At 43.1% G+C, this 20176-nt stretch overlaps 2 protein-coding genes across 4 annotated transcripts in view; one reads left to right on the forward strand and one right to left on the reverse strand.

The window, feature by feature from the left end:
• Positions 1 to 328: 328 nt before the first annotated feature.
• SEC62 (SEC62 preprotein translocation factor) lies at positions 329 to 16004 on the reverse strand. Of its 2 annotated transcripts, XM_085232914.1 has the most exons (8): positions 15820 to 16004; positions 9530 to 9638; positions 9056 to 9161; positions 6241 to 6445; positions 4736 to 4828; positions 3369 to 3429; positions 2455 to 2574; positions 329 to 1915 (listed from the first exon to the last, which is right to left on the reverse strand). In XM_085232914.1, exons 1-8 carry the CDS (start codon positions 15853 to 15855, stop codon positions 1449 to 1451), a joined length of 1197 nt encoding a protein of 398 aa, XP_085089040.1. In that variant the 5' UTR covers positions 15856 to 16004; the 3' UTR covers positions 329 to 1448. The 2 variants fall into 2 exon arrangements, with proteins under 2 accessions (XP_085089040.1, XP_085089041.1); XM_085232915.1 differs by lacking the exons at positions 9056 to 9161; positions 9530 to 9638; positions 15820 to 16004 and adding an exon at positions 6539 to 6905.
• A 129-nt stretch (positions 16005 to 16133) lies between these two features.
• Positions 16134 to 20176, forward strand: part of LRRC31 (leucine rich repeat containing 31) — a 37590-nt gene continuing 33547 nt past the window's right edge. For both annotated transcript variants that reach the window (XM_085232901.1, XM_085232900.1), the window contains exons 1-2: positions 16134 to 16383; positions 16920 to 17266. The gene's annotated coding sequence lies outside the window, so the exon portion shown is untranslated. The remainder of the gene's footprint in view (positions 16384 to 16919; positions 17267 to 20176) is intronic.

Genomic DNA, 20176 nt, shown 5'->3' on the forward strand with positions numbered 1-20176 from the left:
CCGTGTCCATGAGCTATCTATCTACCCGTTAAAATGCATTTGCACAAAAATAGGTATCTTCATTTAAAATGCTAATGCTGGAAGGAAGGGGAAGCAATTTAGGACTGAAAAGAAGTGCTGAGTTAGTAAAACTAAGATAAGGTTACCCTTATCTTCTGTGAGTTAGTTCAGGAAAGGAGGAAATCTACAGCTTCGGCGTAAGTGATCTAGAGGAATGATGCCAAGTTTTAACTTCTTAAATGTTTAGTTAACCAAAACATACAGCATATCCTCCAAATATCCAACAAATAAGGAATGCAGAAGAGAAACTGCACAAACTACTTCAAGATATTTATAAACAAGTTATTTATCGTCACTTCATATTAGCTTTGATTATCTATATTTCTGAACAAGCGAATACTCTCCCGTCTCTTCTGTTTAAAAAGTATTCCAGTTCCAGAAAATAGAAAGTTTTAACATTAAGGCATACATACAGCTATGTTGTTTGCTTTCATTTAATAAGGATCAATTTACTCATACTCAAATACATGGAATGTTGGCACAAAACTAAAGCTCTTGTGGAACAGCTACTGATCATACACAAATATTCTGTGAGGTCCTCTTGACTTGCATTTTCTCTGATAGACACACCACAAAATGGCTTTATTAATACAAACTGAATGCTGGATCAAATCTCTAAATAATAAGTAGCAGATAAAGTAAATGGTTTGCTTTATTTGTAAATTATGTACAGAATACATTTTTTTTAATTATGATGGAGCAGGAGAAAGAAAACAGCCATTACTTCCAAACCGTGCTGCTTCCTTCACCTGCTGGAGATGACATCTTTCTCTGAACCAGATGTACAAAAACAGTTTGGATTTCCTAAGTTGCTGGCACACAGTCTGGAGAAACAGAGAACACTGCAGCCAAATTCAGCACTACCAGCTTTTATATTTTCAGCAAAATACTTCTGCTAAAACTACTTTTCTTTATGGAAGTTTTCACAATCTTTGAAAAGGAAATCAAGAAACATATCAAGAAAGCTGTGGGCTAAGAAGGGCTTTATCTAACTAGCTATCAAATGAGTAGAACTAGGAATAATCTGAGATTTGGTCATTGAACTTTTACCTGTTTTACAAAAGGAAGTTTGAGAAGCAGAACTAATTGACCAGTTATGCAAGTACCAGAAAGCTGTGGTTTTCAGTGTTTGAGGACGATCTGGGCAATCTATTAATCAATAGAAAACTTGTCAGGTTGATAAAACTTCTGTAAATGTATATTAATGATTAACATAGTACCAAGTAATCAAGTTAATGGTTAAAAAATGAAGGAACTAGATATAAAACTGTTTGGTAACATGTATATTTCAGCAAACAAAGATGCTACTGTATGGTCTATGTTTTGGTGATCAGCCAACAAAGAAAATCCAACCATCTGCACATACTTAGTCCCACAGGCACAGCGAGTTATGACTTCTCGTGTGCAGGCCGACTTTCGGTGTCATCTTCCTCTTCCTCTTCACAATCTCCTTCATCTGTTTGCTGTTCAAGTTCCTCTTTTGTGATCATTTCAAAGTCGTTTCCATTTCCACTACTGTGCTGGGACCTGTCATCTTCACGCCTGTCACTGTCTGTGTCTGAATGCCGCTCTCCTCCTGAGCCTTCCGTTCCCGAGTTCCTCGTTGCTTCTGTTTTCCCTTCTTCTTCTTCCTTCTTCTCACTATCTGATTTCTCCTCACTGTCATATTTTTGCTGCTTTTTGGATTCTGATTTTTCCTCTTTCTTTAAGTCTGCTTTTGGTCCTTTGTATTCGTGTGTGTACAGGGGCCTGAAGGAGTCAATGAATCCCACATCTGCTGTAAGGTTTGGCAGGAACCAAAAGTGATGCCTTCCTCCGGTGATGAGCCAGATAATAAGGAAGAGGATGCAGCGAGCTGTATTAAAACAATTCGAAGATTTGTTATTGTAGCATTCAAAACATACAACGATGTCTGTGCAAGTCATGCTAACACCCACACAAAGCCACAGCAGCAACAAGCTTTGGGAAAAGTCTCTCACTTTTGTTACCAAGCCCTTCCCCCTGCCCTCAATAATCATGTATCAGCTATGATTTAGCTCTTAATGCTTTCAAACCCTGGTTATATCATTCCTACTCCAGAATCTGTTTTTATGCTCTGGCTTTGGTTTTGCATGGGCTTCTTGGTTTCTTTTTTTGTTTGGTTTTAAACTGAGGAAGTAAAATCTCTGCTATACAGGAAACACAAATAGGTGACACGAACTGGAGGTTTCTTTCCTTCTGTGGCACAACTCTGACACCCAGTGGCCACCTGGGAAATACAGACACAGAATCAGTCTAGTTGTTGCTATCAACAAATTAATCAGATGTAATGGAGAGATAAGCATGTGTTAATGCATGGTACGTTTCTGCTTCTTCTAGATTCCTACTGAGGAAATGAAGGCTACTGACACTTACCAACAGCAAGAAGGAGAATACTGGCTACAAAACAGCCTGCACCTACGCTGAGGTAATATACACCAACACGCATTTCTGCTGGCCAAAGTGGAAACAGAGTTGCAGCTATAACAGCAATCACTAAATAGAAAGATAAAAAGAAAAGTATGAGAAACATAATTAGTTCTTCCTGACACATATATGAAGGTTCCAGGCTTACCATTTATTCAAGGTACTGGCTTAGCAACATATGAGTTAGATAATACTGTTTTACGCCTTGACTGAAGCCTTTTCTAGTCCCACTGCTGCTTTCATTATGGGTAGGCAGACACCTAGGATAATACCACATGCAGCAAGTTCTTGATCACCAGAGAGAACACTTCTGAAAAGGCAAAGGGCAAAAAGGCGAGCAGGGAGCTGCCCGTAACCTGCCCAGCAGGAAGCAGGCAGTGAGCTGGGTGCAGTCCTCGGGCACCACCAACTGATCAGAGAGCTGAATGCAGCCCCAGGAGGTGACACTTCTGGTCCTCTGCTGTGAAAAGCTAACAGGTACAGGTCAGGGTGCTGGACTAGCAGCACCACCAGCTGTGACCTCACTAATGGCTTTAATAGATTCACATTTGTATATAATCCACAACAGTTGCCTATGGGGCGACTTACAGTTTAAAGTAACTGAAACGAACAGCTTGCAACCTTGTGCAAAATCAGACATTTTCTAATGCAAACTTCAGCTGTGTCATCTTCTGTATTTTTTACTTTATTTGCAACTGTCCTCCCTCCATCCCAAGATCAAATGTGACTGCTGTCAAATCATGCTAAAACAGAACAAAAGAAGTTTTGTCCAGGAAGAAGATAAATTTCTCCAAGGAGAGATGCTCCTGCTTGGTGACATGCCTGCATTTGTGGTGCGCTGGCTAATGTCTGCTCTTACTTACCAAGTACAAGTCCCATGGCAAACGTTTTAAAGTGAACAGGGTCATAGATCCACACATACACCTACAACAGAAATAATGTTTAACACTTGAAAAAAAAGCTCTCTGATACAGGATTTTTTTTTCCCCCCTCACTCAAATTCTTAGTGCCACCCTACTCTGCTTTGCACTGAACCAACTGCTCTTCAGTCAGAACCAAAGGAAGACAAGGGGTACTGTGCCATAAGAAGCTTTGCATTTGAATAGCATTTGAAACAGGTGTGTGTCAATGAGAAAGCTGCCAGAAGAGCCAGCCATGGGGCTGCATGCCTGCATGCCTATACTGATTGCCTCGGTATGTACTGATCACAATCTGAGCCTGAGGGCGGGAGCCAAAGTACTGTGCAGTGCAGTGGCTGGAAGGGAAGGGCTCCTGCTGGGAGGGAATGCATTTCTGGGCTGGTTAAGAAAAACGTGAGAAGTTTCAAAATGCAGCTGTTGAAGAATTACTTCATGAAATAAGTTATTAGCCAGGTTAATTTAAGGTGATGTGAACATTCCTACAGTAAAACTGACGAGGAAATGCAAGATTCAGAGTATTAATGAATCAAGGTGATTTTTCTTGTATTTTTGTTTGTTTTTCCAATTTGCATCAGTATTGCTCAGCATGAAGCACAGAAAGTTTTGTAAAAATAAAAACATTTCTCATCTGCCAAATAAAAAAATTAATTGCTTTGAAGAGCTTCCTTTAAGAGGAAAAAAAATAGAAAACCAACAACAACAAAAACAACCAAACAAGACAATGTATGGAACAAAGCATCAAGCTGAAGTGCTCAATTCAGCTCAAGTCCCATCTGCTGCCCTCAACTACATACATTTGTACCCTCTGCCACAGCATGCTCATCTGAATGTCTACAGCTGCAATACTCAATACCAAATGTTTGCATGAGGATTCTGGCTCCATCTGAACCAGCGTTGTTCAGCCTTAGGAAAGATGCTTCCTGGTAGTGTTTTCAATTAATTTTATTTTTATTCTTCAACTGAACTGTTTTCACAGTTACAATTCAAAGAAGCAGCCAAGAACCAGTAAGCAGGAGCCCTCAGAGGAGTTGATGCAAACTACCAAAGGTCACCTAAGAAAAGGCAGTAAGACTTTCAGAGTGATGTGACTAAAAGTATTTAATATTCTGTGTCACTTCACGGCCAAAAACATAAACCACTGGGAATTATGTTTTCTATTAGACATCTAATCTAAAATTTGATATTGCAAGATCAGCCATCACACTATTATTTCTTCCTTCAACAGGACAAGAGAGAGACTGTGGAATTCCAGTAAATTATCTGACAATAATACACTGACATTAAATTTAGGAAGTACCCATAAATCTTACCTCATTTCCATCCAAGAAAACTTGGTCTTCGTGTGGCTCAAGCTTAAATTTCCTCTTAGTTTCCTTTTTTTTTGGTGTGCCTGGGGTCTCATCCTGAGGACAGACACAAACTATACGTAAAAAGCACACACAGGGTCTTAACTTCTAGTATTTGAATATATTGAATCTGATAACTTTTCACAAATTTAAATACATATAAATATATATCAAATGTGATCTTAACTAAAGATGTTTTATTTCCTCCTGTTCTCCTGGGTAGCCAAAGATAAAGGAATACTGCAAGGACAGAGAAATTTTATTTTACATAGTATCTAAGGACAAGACTATAACCCCAGGATTGCATTGTGTGTTCAAATGCATATCAAAGCTCCACTGACATAAACAGTCTGTGTAGAGACCACCAACTCTCTTGCAATTATTTGGTAGCTTGGTGCCACATTTACCACATGGGCATCTTTCAGAATCAGTTTCTGCCATTTTATTCTCTGCCTTCCTCAGTTCCTTTCATGTCTTGTGCTTCTCTCTTCCCTACCTCCTGTCTCTTTTCTCTTTGCTAGAAATAAACTAATTTTTGCCCTCTAAGTTAGTATCCACTGGCTTACATCAGCTACTAAAATATCAGTTTGATAATTAATGATTAAAAATTAACATTTAATAATGTAATACTTCAGATAGCAGGGAACTGGAGGAGTTCATAACTTCCAGTATCAGCATTTTAAGGTATCTCATATCTTATACTGGCTTCTTTGTTTAGGCTGTCAGCAAGTTTGTTTTGTTTATAATTCCCTTATTGGCCATGTAACTTTCTTCTGAGATCCAGACCTTTGTGTAGGCAGACTACGCCTTTAATTGTGTACCATTACCTCACTTCAGACTGTTGGAGCTGGACTAACTTCTGAGGCTATCCTACCAACTCTTGCTGGATTCAACCACTGAACACATAACAAAACACACCCCTCTTCACCGAGTGTCAACTGTAAAGAAAGTAAAGGAGAGCTCTGTGAAGTCTAAGCACTGTGTAGATTACAAATGGATCTCCCTTACACCAACACGGCCCACTACTACAGAACTATTCACAAGCACCAAGTATCACATCCCAAACTTTCTCACCACCAAACATGGCAAAAATGCTCTTTTGTTTTATGTGTGCAGCTGCACTGCTTTGAGATGTTAGGTCACATACACACATGTCAATCTATGCTGCAGTACTCTTGCACAAAGCATCCGTGCCCACCGAAGCTGAACAGAAACAGTTTTTATTAACTCAGCCCAAGTTACAAGATGATGAGGTACACAGAGACACAAATGAAGTGTCTGCTTTGATCTGAATCAGAACTAGAACTCCAAATTGTAAAAAGATGTATTTTAAAGACTAAGACAAAGAAAAAAAAAAGCATCTCATACTTTGGAACAACCAACTGAATTTTTAAGCCCATGTAATCTTCACATCACTCACTGTATTCTCTGTTGACAGGTTTGTCTCTTTTCTCAAAGATCTCACTTACCTTCTTACACTCTTCTTTTTCACCATCCTTTTTCTTTTCTTTCTCCTTCTTAGTTTTTTCATCTTTGCTGCTTTCCTTCTTGCTTTTCTTCTCTTCTTCTTTCCCACTCTCAGCCTTTCCTTTTTCCTTTTCTTTCTTTGTATCCTTGTCAGGTTTCATTTTCATCACTTTTAACGCTCGATGAAAGAACTGTTTTTTCAGGAGTCTTAAAGTGAAAAAGGTTAAATGACATATTTAAGTGTGGCTGGAATAATCATGCTCACATGCAACCACGTTATTAGATACCAGTCTAGATTACCTATCAAAAATAATCTTGTAAAGCATAACTGAATGACAGCGATCACCATTGTGAACCACCACGTCTCATCTCTTGCTTGGCTCTGTTTTTCACCTGTTCAAAACTTAATAAAACCCATACTCTTCTGTGGCTGCATTTTGAACAGATATAAAAGAATACATGAGATGTAGGGGTGTAGGAAGGAGAAAGCCATCAGGCCAATTTAATTAGCTTTCCCATTAATCCAATGTTTATTTGCAAGTGCAGGTCAGTGTATTTCATTGCAAAAATAAGGAAGTGGACATACAGGTCTTGGTAAGAGATGCAGGTTGAATAAAAGTATCATTGGAACTGTGGCACCTGTGCAAGCATTCCAGTCATGTCAGCTACAGACATACCTTACAGCATGAACATACTCAGCTGGCTGGGCCAAAGGAGGTGGCACTTGGCAGTCTTGAAGTTGTCACCAACAAGAAATGTCCGCAAAAGGACCGTACCCAAATTCCATGCAGGAAGAGCAGAACACTGCTCTTCAGACTGAGGGCAAACAGTGACATACGAAATCCAAGGGCCAATTCACCTCAGAAAGCCTGGCCCTATACATCAGACTCATTTGGTTTGTACTTGGTTTCTTTCATCTCTTCTGCAGATCAAGTCTTTATGCTGGACTGCTTGTTAAATTAGGTAAACTGACTGCCCTGAGCAGTGGCAACTCCCCCAGCTTTATCATTCAGCATGATGCTGTGTGTATAGAACATCCCTTTGGCCAGTTTGGGTCAGCTGTGCTGGCTGTGTCACCTCCCAGCTCCTTGTGCACCCCCAGCTCCTCACTGGTAGGGCAGCATGAGGATCTGACAAGTCCTTGGTTCTGTGCAGCACTGCTCTGCAACAACTAAAACATCAGGGTGTTATCAGCATAATTCTCATCTTAAATCCAAAACACAGCACCATACCAGCTACTACAATCTCTATCCCAGACAAAACCAGGACACAGGTATATTTAAAAAGAAAAAAAAAAATCCAACAACAGAAAAAAGAAACCTTTCTTCAGACAACTGTTCATGTAGTTTCTAGCAGCAGGAAATCACTTTCTTGGGAGCAACTGTTTTCTTCACAGCTGTATGCTTAGGTTGGCTCAGGCACTGTGCAGCCCACAGGTATGGCCTTCAGGGCAGCTCTTTCACAACCTCTTGGCTCTCTTTAGATCTGCTGAATGCAGCATTATTGCTGTAGTTTGCCAATGCCAAATCCCTGCATGGGAAAACTTCCTGAACTAAGATCAATACGTTAAGTGCACTGGGAGACCTTATGCACTAGAGGAGTATAATGAATTCAGACAGTAAAGTGTTTTAAATATGGAACTATTCAGTGCAGTTGACACAGGATGAGGGAGCAGGATCTCATCCTTGTTTTCTGTTGGACAGGACAGGCAAAACAATTGCAATAGCTACACCAAGAGAGTTAAGGTACTTGCTTTTAATATGAATAAGTGCCTAAACAACCTTATCCTGGAGGAACTACAGGGCTAACATTCAAAACCCTGAGAGCAGTTTTGATGGCCAAAGGTGGTCTTATCATTATCAGTGATTTAGGAGTCTGCAAGAGAAAACGAGCTGCAGCCATGGTGCGGTGCCCAGCGGATCATCAGTGCACCAAGTGATCTTTTTGCACTGGTGGCAAAAAGCAGAGAGTCAAATTCATTTTACGCTTTTTCAAATTCATTCATTTGCACACTATGTAGGCATTCATTACACTGCTGGGCCTGAAGGACTTAGCCAACTCTGTCTCACCTGAGGCTTCAGAAATCAAAGAACAAATGTACAGGCACTTACCTCAGTCCAAAGATTCTTGAAAGGAAGACTTATTTTTCTGCTTGCATTAATATAATGTTGTATTTTACTACATTTTCTTGAAAAAGTAGCACAGGGATTAAAGTTCACTGAACCAGCTCTGCCTCAGCCCTAGAATTGAGGGCAGAATCTCACCTTGCTGAATGGCTATGTAAAAGAGGTCCCAAGAACAGTAAGTATTAGCCATAATCTTAATTTCTAAGCGGCTTTTGCAAAGCTCTTCAAGAGTAAGATGCAGCCCCAAAAAAGGGCAGAAGTCAGAATATGCTGCTCATCTAAACAAAGCATACTGAGTACTCTAAGCAATAGACATACCACATGAGAGGCATAACAAGAACCTCAAAGTTCTGCTTTTGCCATCGTGGCAGACAGAGGGAGGAGATGTGAGAATTCTGATCCTACCTACTTAAAATAACTTCACAATTTAGGAACTTGCTGCACCAAACAGCTTAATGAAAGCATGAGAGAGTTCTGGGAACAAAGATAATGAAACTAAGTTGTGTCTATTTCTCATCTTACACCCTCAAACGTAGTAATAAGAATACAATCTTTATTTTTACGTAGTAACACAAACGTCTTACGGTGTGTGAATTCCTTTCATCAAAGCAGCCTAAGCAAAAGTGGTTCTAAGTAACTTAGACATCTTGACAACTATACTCATTATTAAAATTGATGAATTAGGTCATACCTGTTGCAGTAATCAACTACAGACTCTCGAGTTGTAAATAAAGCTTCCTCTCCTTTTTTGGCCTTTGCCCACTTGGAATCCAGGAGGCAATCCACAGCTTTCGAGGCTAGAGGAAAAAGTGGAAAAAAATCCCCAAACATTAAACATCTGTGTTATCATCATCTACATTCCTTGAACCACACCACGCCAGTCAGTCTATCCCAGTGATGTTTGGTACCCTCTCCATTTTTAAGATAAACAAGTGGGTACTGTTCTGAAGTACTTGACAACTACCTGCTTCTAAACCAGGTAGTAAAGTTAATTGCGTTTATTTCAGATCTGATTAATTTTACAGCTATCGAATGTCTAGCTAAGTTTTCCATACTGTAAGACCAAGACTTACGAGATAAAGCACTAATAATGAAAACAAAATCCCTCCTCCCCAGTACAATGTTAGCAGAAGCAGTACCATTCTCTGGTTAAAAGTAACCCTACCAATAAAGTAATCCACTCGGTGGCCCATCATGTTGGTGGATTTTGTCGGGCAGTTGAACCGTAAGTATTTAGCAACAGCCTTCTCCTCTTTGAATGGCTCACCCACCTCCTGCAACAGTAAAGGTGCAAAATTAATACAGGTTTAAACATGCAGAAAACACTCATTTTGGGCTCAAAAATCAGAAATGGCAGCAGCTTCATTATCTTATGGCAATGATCCAGAGGTGATGACTATGAACTCATTTAGCAGCAGGAGAAAGGGCACATTACAGGAGGGACTGAGAGGCACGGACTGGGCACCTGGCAAATGGGAAGCTGCTTTCAAGGCTGGATGAAAACAGCGGTGAAACTGAGAGCAAAGGAAACCAACAGAGAGGAATTAGTATGTATGAAATGACAGCAATGCAGGCATATCGACAGAACACAGAGCAGCTCAATTTTCGTGTGAAGGAGGAGGGGAAACCATGTTGAAAAGAAGTAGAAACATTTCTGCAGAAGTTTTCAGTGCCACTGCATGACTACAGAATGACAAACTTCAGAGCAGCATCGAGGAGACTCTGTGAACCGAGGTGCTAGGAACAGCCCTATCCAGCATGGCTGGAAGCACATGGAACTTCCAAACATGCACTTTAAGAAAAAGAAGCCCTGTGAAATGGAAATGCAAAGTCAAGCAGATGCTACTACACCAAAATAAAAACTTCAGACAGTGAGAGCTGTTAATTTTCAACAGTTTGCACAGCTAACTTTCAAAGTCAACTGGTTAATTAATGACCCTCTCACAGAGATCCCTGCCTTTCCTATCTTTTTGCAAGGACATAGCACAGGTTTAACAGACCTCCAAACTACCAAAAGCACTCTGTGGTTTGTTACATCTGAGACTACTATTTCAAACTCAGAAAAAACAGTGTAAAACCCACCCAGGTGATCCTAACAGCCTCCATCCAGATGCACTTTGTCCTTTCTCTGTGATTTTACAAGTCTGTATGAAACACCAGACAGCCCATGGAAGATTTAGGTTGGATATTAGGAGGAAGTTTTTCACACAAAGGGTGGTGATGCACTGGAACAGGTTGCCCAAGGAGGTTGTGGATGCCCCATCCCTGGAGGCATTCAAGGTAAGGCTGGATGTGGCTCTGGGCAGCCCGGTCTGCTGGTTGGCGACCTGCACATAGCAGGGGGTTGGAACCAGATGATCACTGTGGTCCTTTTCAAGCCAGGCCATTCTGTGATCATCCACCACCTGGCAGTGCATATATGTACATAACTGAGGTACAGTGGTTTGATGTCTCTGTGTATGATACAGCTGTACCAGTCACTGTAACTCACCCATTACCTTACCAATTTTAGTCCTAGACCAGATCTGATTTAATAGCAACAAAATAAATTCCCGGACACTTAAAGAAAATGAATGAGTGTGTGCCATGCTTAGTGCCCAGAGCACTGCAAGGTGCCATGGATACTGAAGACTAAATGCAGCATCTGCATTTCAGAATAAAGCTTTTCTAATAGTTCCTACCAGCTCGTTACTCTTACAGCAACGATTCACAAGGCAAACGTTATTCTTCCTAGCTTGTAAAACAGCCAGAGAAGCTGAAGGCATTCACACCACTTAATTCCTCTGCTAACACTGCACTTTTTTTTCTTCTTCAAATATTTATGATTCTGCTCCGCCATGAGATGCACTGTGCAGGCAGCGAATGGCACCAGCAGTTTTTTATTGCTCCTTACTATCTTTTGCTTTGTCCTTTTCTGTGGGATAGTTCCACAATAATCCAAGCAAATCCACTCTCCTGTGAGAGATATTGCCCGAGCTGAACCAAGCTTGTTCTGAGAAAGCTTTCCCTGCAATCCCATCTCCACTTGTCACCTTAATTTCAGCCCTTTATTTGTATGGCTGTGGTTCCATTACAATATTATGGAGATGAAAGACAGCAAAGACGACTGCATTCCACCATAAAGAATTCAGCAGACACGCTGGAGATGTCAGTATCCCAAGCACATGTTTTGAGCAATGCACTTCAACTGAGTTTTACGTTCAAATGTGGCAGCAGCCAACCACCGCCAGGCTACCTAACCTTCCCATGCACTTAGAAAAGGATTATGTGGATTAAGCAGGGGGCAGTCTGAAATAAATTATAAAGCTTTAAAATAGATGAGATGGTCTTAAAAAGCGTATGAAAACTTTCTGGTATTTCAAGTTTGCTTTTATTGGAAAGACAGAAAGACTCAAGAAACATTTCAAGCAATGTATTTACAGAATGCTGTGAAAGGTCCTCTCAGTTAATATTCCACCATCATTTTCCAGTAAGTGAAAAATAGGACACTGCAATGTTTCCAAATACTTCAGCACGAGGTTTTATTTTAGACCCTTGCATCCAGTTTAATTTTATGCACTGAAAAATGCATGGGAAGTTGAGATCCCTGATAATTTACACATTCTGGAAGAATGCCATTAAAAATAAAACCAAAGCAATTTCTTATCTAGCCAGACAGAAGAATTTCAGCTACAGGAAGGCGGGAGGAGCAGTGCTCAGCCTGCCCACTTACTACTAACTGCACTGAAATATTGAGGCATTTCTAAGAGTAACCCTCAAGCATTCCTATCAAAACTGTGTCCTATCGGAATCCATAAAGCAGGTCGGAGATTTTCAAAGTGAATGGGAAGCACTAATCACATTCACTTTTTCCCATTATCTCCCAAATCAAAGCATACCACAGCGCCTTCTGAACAGCCTTCAATACACAGCTGTAGCTCCCAACTTAATTAAACCTCTAATTGGGACTGAAACAAAAGAGGCCTGTGTACACTAAAAATCAGAACATCTGAACTGAGCTATGAAAACCACTGTAGGCAAGAGCTTCTTTCTTCCTTTCATCTCTACCCGAGTATGACTTATTCAGGTTCTCCTGGCACCATTCAGTGAAGGCCAAAAGACACAACTGTGGTTTGAAATTTCACTCATTTTTTTCCTGCTCTGCATCACAGGCACAACCCAAGACCAGAGGATTTCTTTCCGCAATAGAAACAAGGTTTCTGGAAAACCAGAACAGAGTAAATGATGATCATCCCTAACAGGACAAGTTACTTCACGTGCAGACAAAAATTACAAGGATTTATGCTTTTTTCTTTTAAAGGGGATGTGAAAATTCTTTGATTTCGGAGAAACAAGTGTTTAATTACTTTCCCTTGCTCCTAAATCTGTGAACCTTGGTTTTCAGAACCTTGTTTTTCATGCAAGATTTCTGCAGTCTACATTCATTTGGTACACAGCCAGCACCACGTATGAAATGCACGCAGACTAGAAGGCATTGAGTCTTAACTCATCAGTAAGCGCTGAGATCCAAATCTGCACAGACATTTTCCAGACTTTTCTTAACACCTAACTTACACTGCAGTAGCTGCAGTGAATTCCCACTGGCTGGAATGCTTGGGTGAACTCCAGTAAGGAGCTATCACCATTTTAACCATCTTAGGAAAGCGAATCCAACCCTGAGGAGAAAAGGTCCCCCTGCATCACCCTCTGCAAGTAAGAAAGAGATCTGGGGGACGGCCATCAAACCAGGCACCTCTCGGAACAGATCACTTCTAACTCATGGATGGCAATGCCAGCACTTCCCCACTGCTCAGGGACAAGCTGTTCTGCTGGGCCGAGGACTCAGACGTCAGCATCTCAGAAGGTGCCGGGTGCATCAGACTCTTGGGACTCTACCAGAATTTATGATTAAAAAAAACAACGGGCCAGTTGCAATGCAATTTGTGTTACTGGACTGGTGCACTGTCACCTCAGAAGATCCCTTACATTTGTACACAAAACCTGAACCCGCAGGAAGCAGCAATGCAGCCGTTGCACACCTTCCTTCCTTCCAGCAGAGCCAAACCAGCAGGGCAGGGCTGTTCATCCTGATTTCTATCTGTCCATCAGCAGGAGAATCTCAAAGCATGAATCCAGACATCAATTTGCAGTTGGGACATTTGCCAAATCACGGCCTTAAGCACTGTTTCCTCTATTTATAAAAGCGGTATTTATACACATTAACATTTCTAGAGCAGAGGGCAGGGCATAAGATGCTACACAAGTGCTATTAATCGCAGCGCAAACACAGCCCCACACGGGCAGAATAAAACCATGCACAATGGAATCTGGCCAACGTAATTAAAACTTAATGCCTACTTAACAATCAAACTGCAAACCTGCCAAAGTGCCACAAGTTACCAACCTGCCAAAGAAACTGAGTAAAGACGCTGTGTTTAAGCGAGGACTGTGGGACTGACTGCTTTTCCCAGGAGATGAAATAGCTTTTATTGGGTTACTGGAGTAAAAGGCGTTCAAAGACACCCTGCTTCTTTCGAGGGGCATTTGTCTGAACACACTCACTTCTCCACCACCTGTCTGTGTTAATTGCAGATAAATTGCTGTCAGCAGTGACACTGGAAACTTTACCTGTAAGATGTCTTCATTCTGACTTCTGAAGTTAAGATCTCTGTGACTTCTGTAACGTTTACCTTGTTGCCACAGGGAGAGACTAAGCTATGCAATACAGATTAGGCAACGTATTTTGTTTTACAGAATGCATTTTCATAACAAATCCTTCCTGATACCACTTCCGATGGGAAACACATAAAGCAGGCTTGAAAGAATTCTGAACTATTTTACTGAGACTTTTCCACACCTCACTGACCTATCATCATCTCTATTGTGATGAAGGACATGAAGTTATTCAGAAGCCCATTTCTGGGCACACAGCAGTTGTAACTGAACTCTACACCATCAACCCTTCCCACAGCTATAAACATTGTTTTCTGTTAAAATCTCACTCTTTTCAGGGCATACAGCTCCACTTAATGACACTGGGGCACTCATAAGCCAGACCTGCATAGAGTACAGCAAGCAGTCTCATTAGTAGGGGGCACGGATCTCTCTAAGATAAGCACTCACTTCTCAAGCACTTGGGACACCTACAAACAAACGCCTCATTCTCCCTTTTGAAAGAAAAACCTCGCAGAGCTATCCTGAAACACGTTAATTACACAGGGACCGCGGCAAGAAAGCTTAAAAAGGTTAGAAAGAAAACTAAGCCAGAAAAATACATATTGCTTTATTCACTCTGCCCAATTAAGAACACCCTCTGGGCATTCAATGGCCTTCTTTGTTCATTGTTTGGCCTCCCCACTGTTGTTGACATACACTGGGAAACTACCAAGAAGCAACAGACATTTATTGTTATAATTATATCGCATCTTCAGGCCACAATCTAAAACCACGTTAACCTAGACACGGATGCAATTACTAACAAATCTATTGCTCACAGGCTGGGAGTAAGCTTGTGCTAAGCCCAGAGCCCGGGGTGTCACACGTGGCATTTGAGCACATTCGGCTAGTTTTGATGGATGCTGTGTGTGGTAACGGGGGTCTGCGACGGCTCTGAAATGATAGCTCCGATGCCTAACACCTGTGATAGGTAAGGTTCAACAAGATTACAAGATTCTGATTAATTACCCCCTGCTTTTCCCTCACAGAAATCTGAATTAAAGCGCAAAAAGGAAGCACTGCTGTAGTGCCACATCCGTGCATCCATGGGGAGAGGGAAGCAGACGGAAGGATGGGAGGAGAGGACAGGAGGAGAGCGCGGATGGCGGCGGGCACGGCGACGAGGTACGGAGTTTGTGTCTGCCGGGCGGCGCTACAATTGCTATCACAAACATTATCTCTGCTTACGGCACAGCAATAAACCCTGAACAAACACCGCCGAGTGTGGGGTTAACAACAGAGGGCACTGACGGTTGTTATAGGAACCGATGCCGTCGGCGCAGCAGCACCTGCACCGCACGCTTCAGGAGCGGCAGCTCCGTCCCGCCCTGCGGGGACGGCACCGCGGCGTCGCCTCCGCATCTTAACGCGGCCCGAGGCCGGCCAAGCCTCCCCTCAGCGCTCTGCAAAGAATAACTTTCCTTTCCCCGCCGCATCGTTTCCTTCGGGTCGGCGCCGATCCTGCTAACGGCCGCCCTGCTAACGGCCGCGCCGATCGCGGGGCCGCCCTCGTAACGCGCCCGGCTCCCGCGCGGCTCCAGCCGGCAGCGCCGAGCGGAACCGCCCGCGGGCACGGCCCGGCCGCGCAGCCCGAGCCGAGGCGGGGAGGCCGCGGGACGGGGGAAGCCCCGAGCCGGCCCGGCGGCACCCGGCGGCCCCGACGGGAGAAGGGAGCGACAGGCCGGTGTGGGGGGGGGGGGGGGACAAAGCGCCGGGAAGGAGGGAGGGGTGGGAGGGTGGATGGGGGGGAGGCTCGGCTACCTGGATCCGCTTCCTGTGCCGCCGCCGCTCCGCCATGTTGTCCCCGTCTGCTCCGCGGTGACGTGGGCCGGGCGGCGGCGGAGGCCTCGCGAGAGGCGGCGGGAGGAGGGGAGGCCGCGCCCCTCGGCACCGCGCGGCGGCGGGAGCGGGGCGGTGCGGTGCGGTGTGGGGGGCGGCGATGGCGCTGAGGGCGGTGACGGGGCTGCGCGCCGTGACGCGGCTCTCGCTGCACCTCCGTCGCCGCCCGTCCGTCGCCGCTGTGCATCCCTCCCCCGGGGCCGTTCCTTCGCACCGCGGAGCGACGTGCAGCCACGTGCCGCACCCGCCTCGTTGCCGCCCTTGGAGCTGCTTGGCACGGGGTGCGGTTCCGTGCACAAAGCGGCCCGTAGGAGAGAAAAAAGGCTTTGTATCGAGGCAGCCCCGCGTGCTTTCGTCGTGAGGTCACTGCAGTTAGTGAAGCGTGTGGCGATTTGTCCTGGCCCCGTGTTCCCGATCCGTGCCGTGGCACTTTGGGATGGAAAAGTACGGGCCTTGTAGTGGTGGAACCTCTGAGATGAAAACGAGGTAATTAAAAACCCGACATCGCTTCCAGAATTTGCCCTGAATCACCGTGCTGGTGCTGTTTTTGGTACTCCATCTCCCGAGCGCTTTCCCGGTGCTGTTGCTGGGCAGAACGGTTACACAAGTTACAAATTAAGCTGTCTGACTGCAGAGAGAACTATAAAAAGTACAGCTGGAGAGAGAAAATGACAAATACACAGAATTGAAGGCTTTTATGATGACAATAAAACAACCTCCTGTAACCTGTAGGCAGAATACATTTAGTCAAAGATACGTTTATAAAAGGCAATCATCTTAACAGCTGTTTGATGTGCTTTGCTTACAGTGATGCCCAAACATCTCAGGCTGAGGCTTACTTGCAGGGAGACTTCCAGCCATCCGTAGCTGGTGGCTCACTAACCATAACAGCCTGCCATTGGTGCTGAACCATGGCTTGGCAGCCAAAGCACACGAGTGATAGGACACCAGTACAGAAAGATGCCAGCTTCCAAAAAAGCACTTTGGGCTTCTGCTTAATCTTCATTTTATTTTCTTCACAGAGCTTTTCAGTCGTCTGAAGCTTGAGAAACAGTAACTTGCAGGAGCAGTTCTGAGCACAGTTGGGCATTGAGCTGCACGTTGGTGCGGCACAGTGAGCAAAGTGACCACCTCAAGCAGATCTTTGGAAAGCACCGAGAAGGGAGGGTGATACAGGCGATGTATCCTCCAGTGTGAGGCGCTGAGTGGAGCAGTCACTGTCATTTTGAACACAGAGCCTGTCAAGACTGAATCTTGTGTGGAACGAGCTCGTTTGTAGTCACAAGTACAGCCAGAGAACGAAGGAGAAGCAAGTGGCAAAGAGTCAAGAAAACCAGGCAATGGAAGGGAAGGTTCAGCTGCATTTAAGGTTAGTGTACCTGTTAACTGTGGGGCAGGCTGGAAAAGGAGCATTTCAGAACCATGCAAGATGTTCACAGTCTCTTAAGTGACAACTGCCATTTCTGTTGGAGTAGGGTTTCAGAATCATGACCACTTGAGTTGCTGTTGTGAAGGATATTGCATGCAAGTGGAGTGGTTTCCTTCTTCAACTGAAGCAAAACCCACAGCATTTCATTACCTTCTTTTCTCTCTTCTTTACTGTGTGATCTAATGTGGTAGTAGGGATGCAGGAAATGTTTGTAAAAAGAAAGAGAGAAAAAGGATATATTCACAAAACAAAAATGCATCATGAGCTATTAACTGTAAAAATCATCTCTAGCTGTCTGTGTAAGAGCCCTGGAGGCAAAAGGAGTTTTTGGGGTCTTTTTTTTTGTTCTTATATGCTGCTTTTGGTATCCTTTATTGGCTTCTTAGGCAGGACACTGAGTCAGGTGTGTTCTACTCTCTCTGGTGTATATTTTCTTATGCCCTTATATTCACTTGTTCTTGGCAGTTTATTGGCATGTGCACTATTGGTAGTCCCATTGTCTTGGACCAGTGTTGGTCATCCTGGATCTGTAAGATGATACAGCCTTGCCTCTATGACATAGTTAATATGCACCAGAAATGCAAATCTACATGTTGTCAACTGAATTACTGGCAAGCATGTCACAAATTGTCATTTGAGTCACACTGCCTTCTGCAATACAGAAATTGAGGTAACACAAAGTCTGACAAAATATCTGTTCTCCTGAACAAACCATTTGCTTTTATGAAGTTGGGCCCATTGTTAATCCTTCTGGCTTTGAGGGAAGAGACAGGAAAACACAAATCAGAGTTACTTCAGCTGTTATGTTGACAGACAGGAAGGCAGACAGGGGGAAGAGCAAGAGGAAGAAGGGGAGGAGCTTCTGTAGAGGGAGTCAAGAAAGATGCAGAAATTCCCTCACAGTATGTTTGGAGCCTTTTCGTAGACATCTGCATGTGATAACGTGCTGAAGGTCATTCTGGAGTGACCTCTTGTCTTATCCAGCCAGCTTCAGCGTTGGTTATGGATTCAAAATGTGAAGGATATGTGCCTTGTAATGTACAGCAACGCGTACTTCCAAGGCAGGTTTAGCTAGCATCCACCCACAAACACGAGCCATTACTCAGAGGCACAGAACAGTGTAGACGTATCCTGAGTCACCTCCATCACAGAAGCTTATAACTGTTGAGTTAGCCATTTAGCTTTTAATTTAGCAGAGCAACAAATATTCGTTAGAAATATCGTCAGAATTTTCTTTCACTAAGATTCTTCTTAAATACTTCCACTCTTGCCAGTTACTCTTCATTTTTGTATAACTCAGAATTATTTGACGCACATAGCTTACAGAAAAACATAGTTGAAGCAAACATGAATTTCCTCTTATTCTAGTCCTTATGTAATCAGTTTCATCAATTTCAAATGCCAGCTTATATACTTTTATCTCTGGCTGGTGAACCCTCTGAGGTCAGTTCTGCTGGAGAACCAGCTGAGGCTTTTGGGGAAAAAAAGACTTGCTTCTACATCTGTATTTTTTGGCAGTGGCAGAAGAGGAGGAGAAGAATGGTAATAGCAAAGGACATAGCATTAGGAAAAGCTAAATGTTATTTTATAAAACCACAAGTTTCCTATTATGACTACCAGTATTTGAGTTTAAAATCCTTGTTCTATAAAAATGTGATTCTGATGTTTACGTCTCTCAAATTAACAGACTCAGCCAGAAGCGGGTGGTTGCTTTGCAGGCTGTCTTTCAATAAGAGCCTGCTGGAAGCCCATGAATCACAGGCTGAGCAGCACTCATCTCTAGCAGAGCTGTTTTAACCCTGTAACTGAAGGTTAATCAGAAGATGAAACTCAGGTCGGCCTGATGCTTTCCTTTTTCCCGTTGGTTACGAGGGGTTCTTCTGTTTGCTGTTGTGGGTGGTTGGTTTTTATTTCAGTAGTTCATGTATGCAGACATCACATATGGGTTTTTAAATCTTGTATAAGAAAAACATCTATTCATGTCTTCATTGTGTTACAGGGAAAAAATATTGTTCTCTGTATAACATTGGGCTGCGGAGAACCTATGTATAGGTTCTTCTTTTGTATAATCTAGATAAGACTTTGTTCTCTTATCAGCAGTGAGATTGTTGGCTTAAGAACACCATGCAGAGAGTAGCAGAACTAATAGCTGCTTGGGTGAGTACAGGCTTAGGTAAACTTGGCAGTGGGACAAAGGAAAGGAATGCATAAAGGCCAAGTAACAAAGTAATCCTTGTGGCCTCAGATGAGAAAGGAGAGGTGAGTTTTTCCTTTGCCATAACAGATGTTTGTGTTATATTTAAATTACTGTAGCAATATGGCCATATATTACAACATGAAGGGCTTAGTCAAAACTGGGCATCACAGGAAGGAGAATTGTGGTGAACATCCAGCCTCACCGAGCTGTTATTTCCCTGTGAATAATGAACGGCTTAGATCAAAATATCAGGTCAGATAGGCTGATTCATAGAGAATTGTGCTTGTTCCTCAGACCAGAGGTTTTGGAAGGGGTTGAAGTGAGTACCTGCTTTGATGGAAGTTAGAGCTGATGCCATTTGCTATGGCAAACAGTACAGCAAATTTTAAAGCACGGAAGAAACTGATTCAGCAAAAAAAGTGCTGAGTTTTGTATATTGTATTAGGAGTAGAATGAATAGCTTACGTACAAAGGAGGCCTTAGGGAAGGTTATCACAACAGTTTTCTGTTGCAGCTGTGTGATCTGAAAGCTGCACAGGGCTTTGAATTTTATTCACACGGCCTGTAAAATGCACTGCATATCCATGGCAGTCCAAAGCCTTTCTTAGTTGGCTTGTGCATCTGGGTTGTGTTTAGAAAGCTCAATTATGTAC

Source organism: Meleagris gallopavo, chromosome 11 (assembly GCF_905368555.1).
Source record: "Meleagris gallopavo chromosome 11, MGAL_WU_HG_1.1, whole genome shotgun sequence".
Lineage (NCBI taxonomy): Eukaryota > Metazoa > Chordata > Aves > Galliformes > Phasianidae > Meleagris > Meleagris gallopavo.

What these genes read in the sequence shown, in the direction of transcription:
- SEC62 (XM_085232914.1), bottom strand. Translation starts at nt 15,855, where the DNA reads ATGGCGGAGCGGCGGCGGCACAGGAAGCGGATCCAG. An exon ending in GGCACAGGAAGCGGATCCAG is followed by an intron (nt 9,639 to 15,819) that starts GTAGCCGAGCCT and finishes TTACTGTTGCAG; the next exon opens with GAGGTGGGTGAGCCATTCAA. An exon ending in TGCCATGGGACTTGTACTTG is followed by an intron (nt 2,575 to 3,368) that starts GTAAGTAAGAGC and finishes CTTTCTATTTAG; the next exon opens with TGATTGCTGTTATAGCTGCA.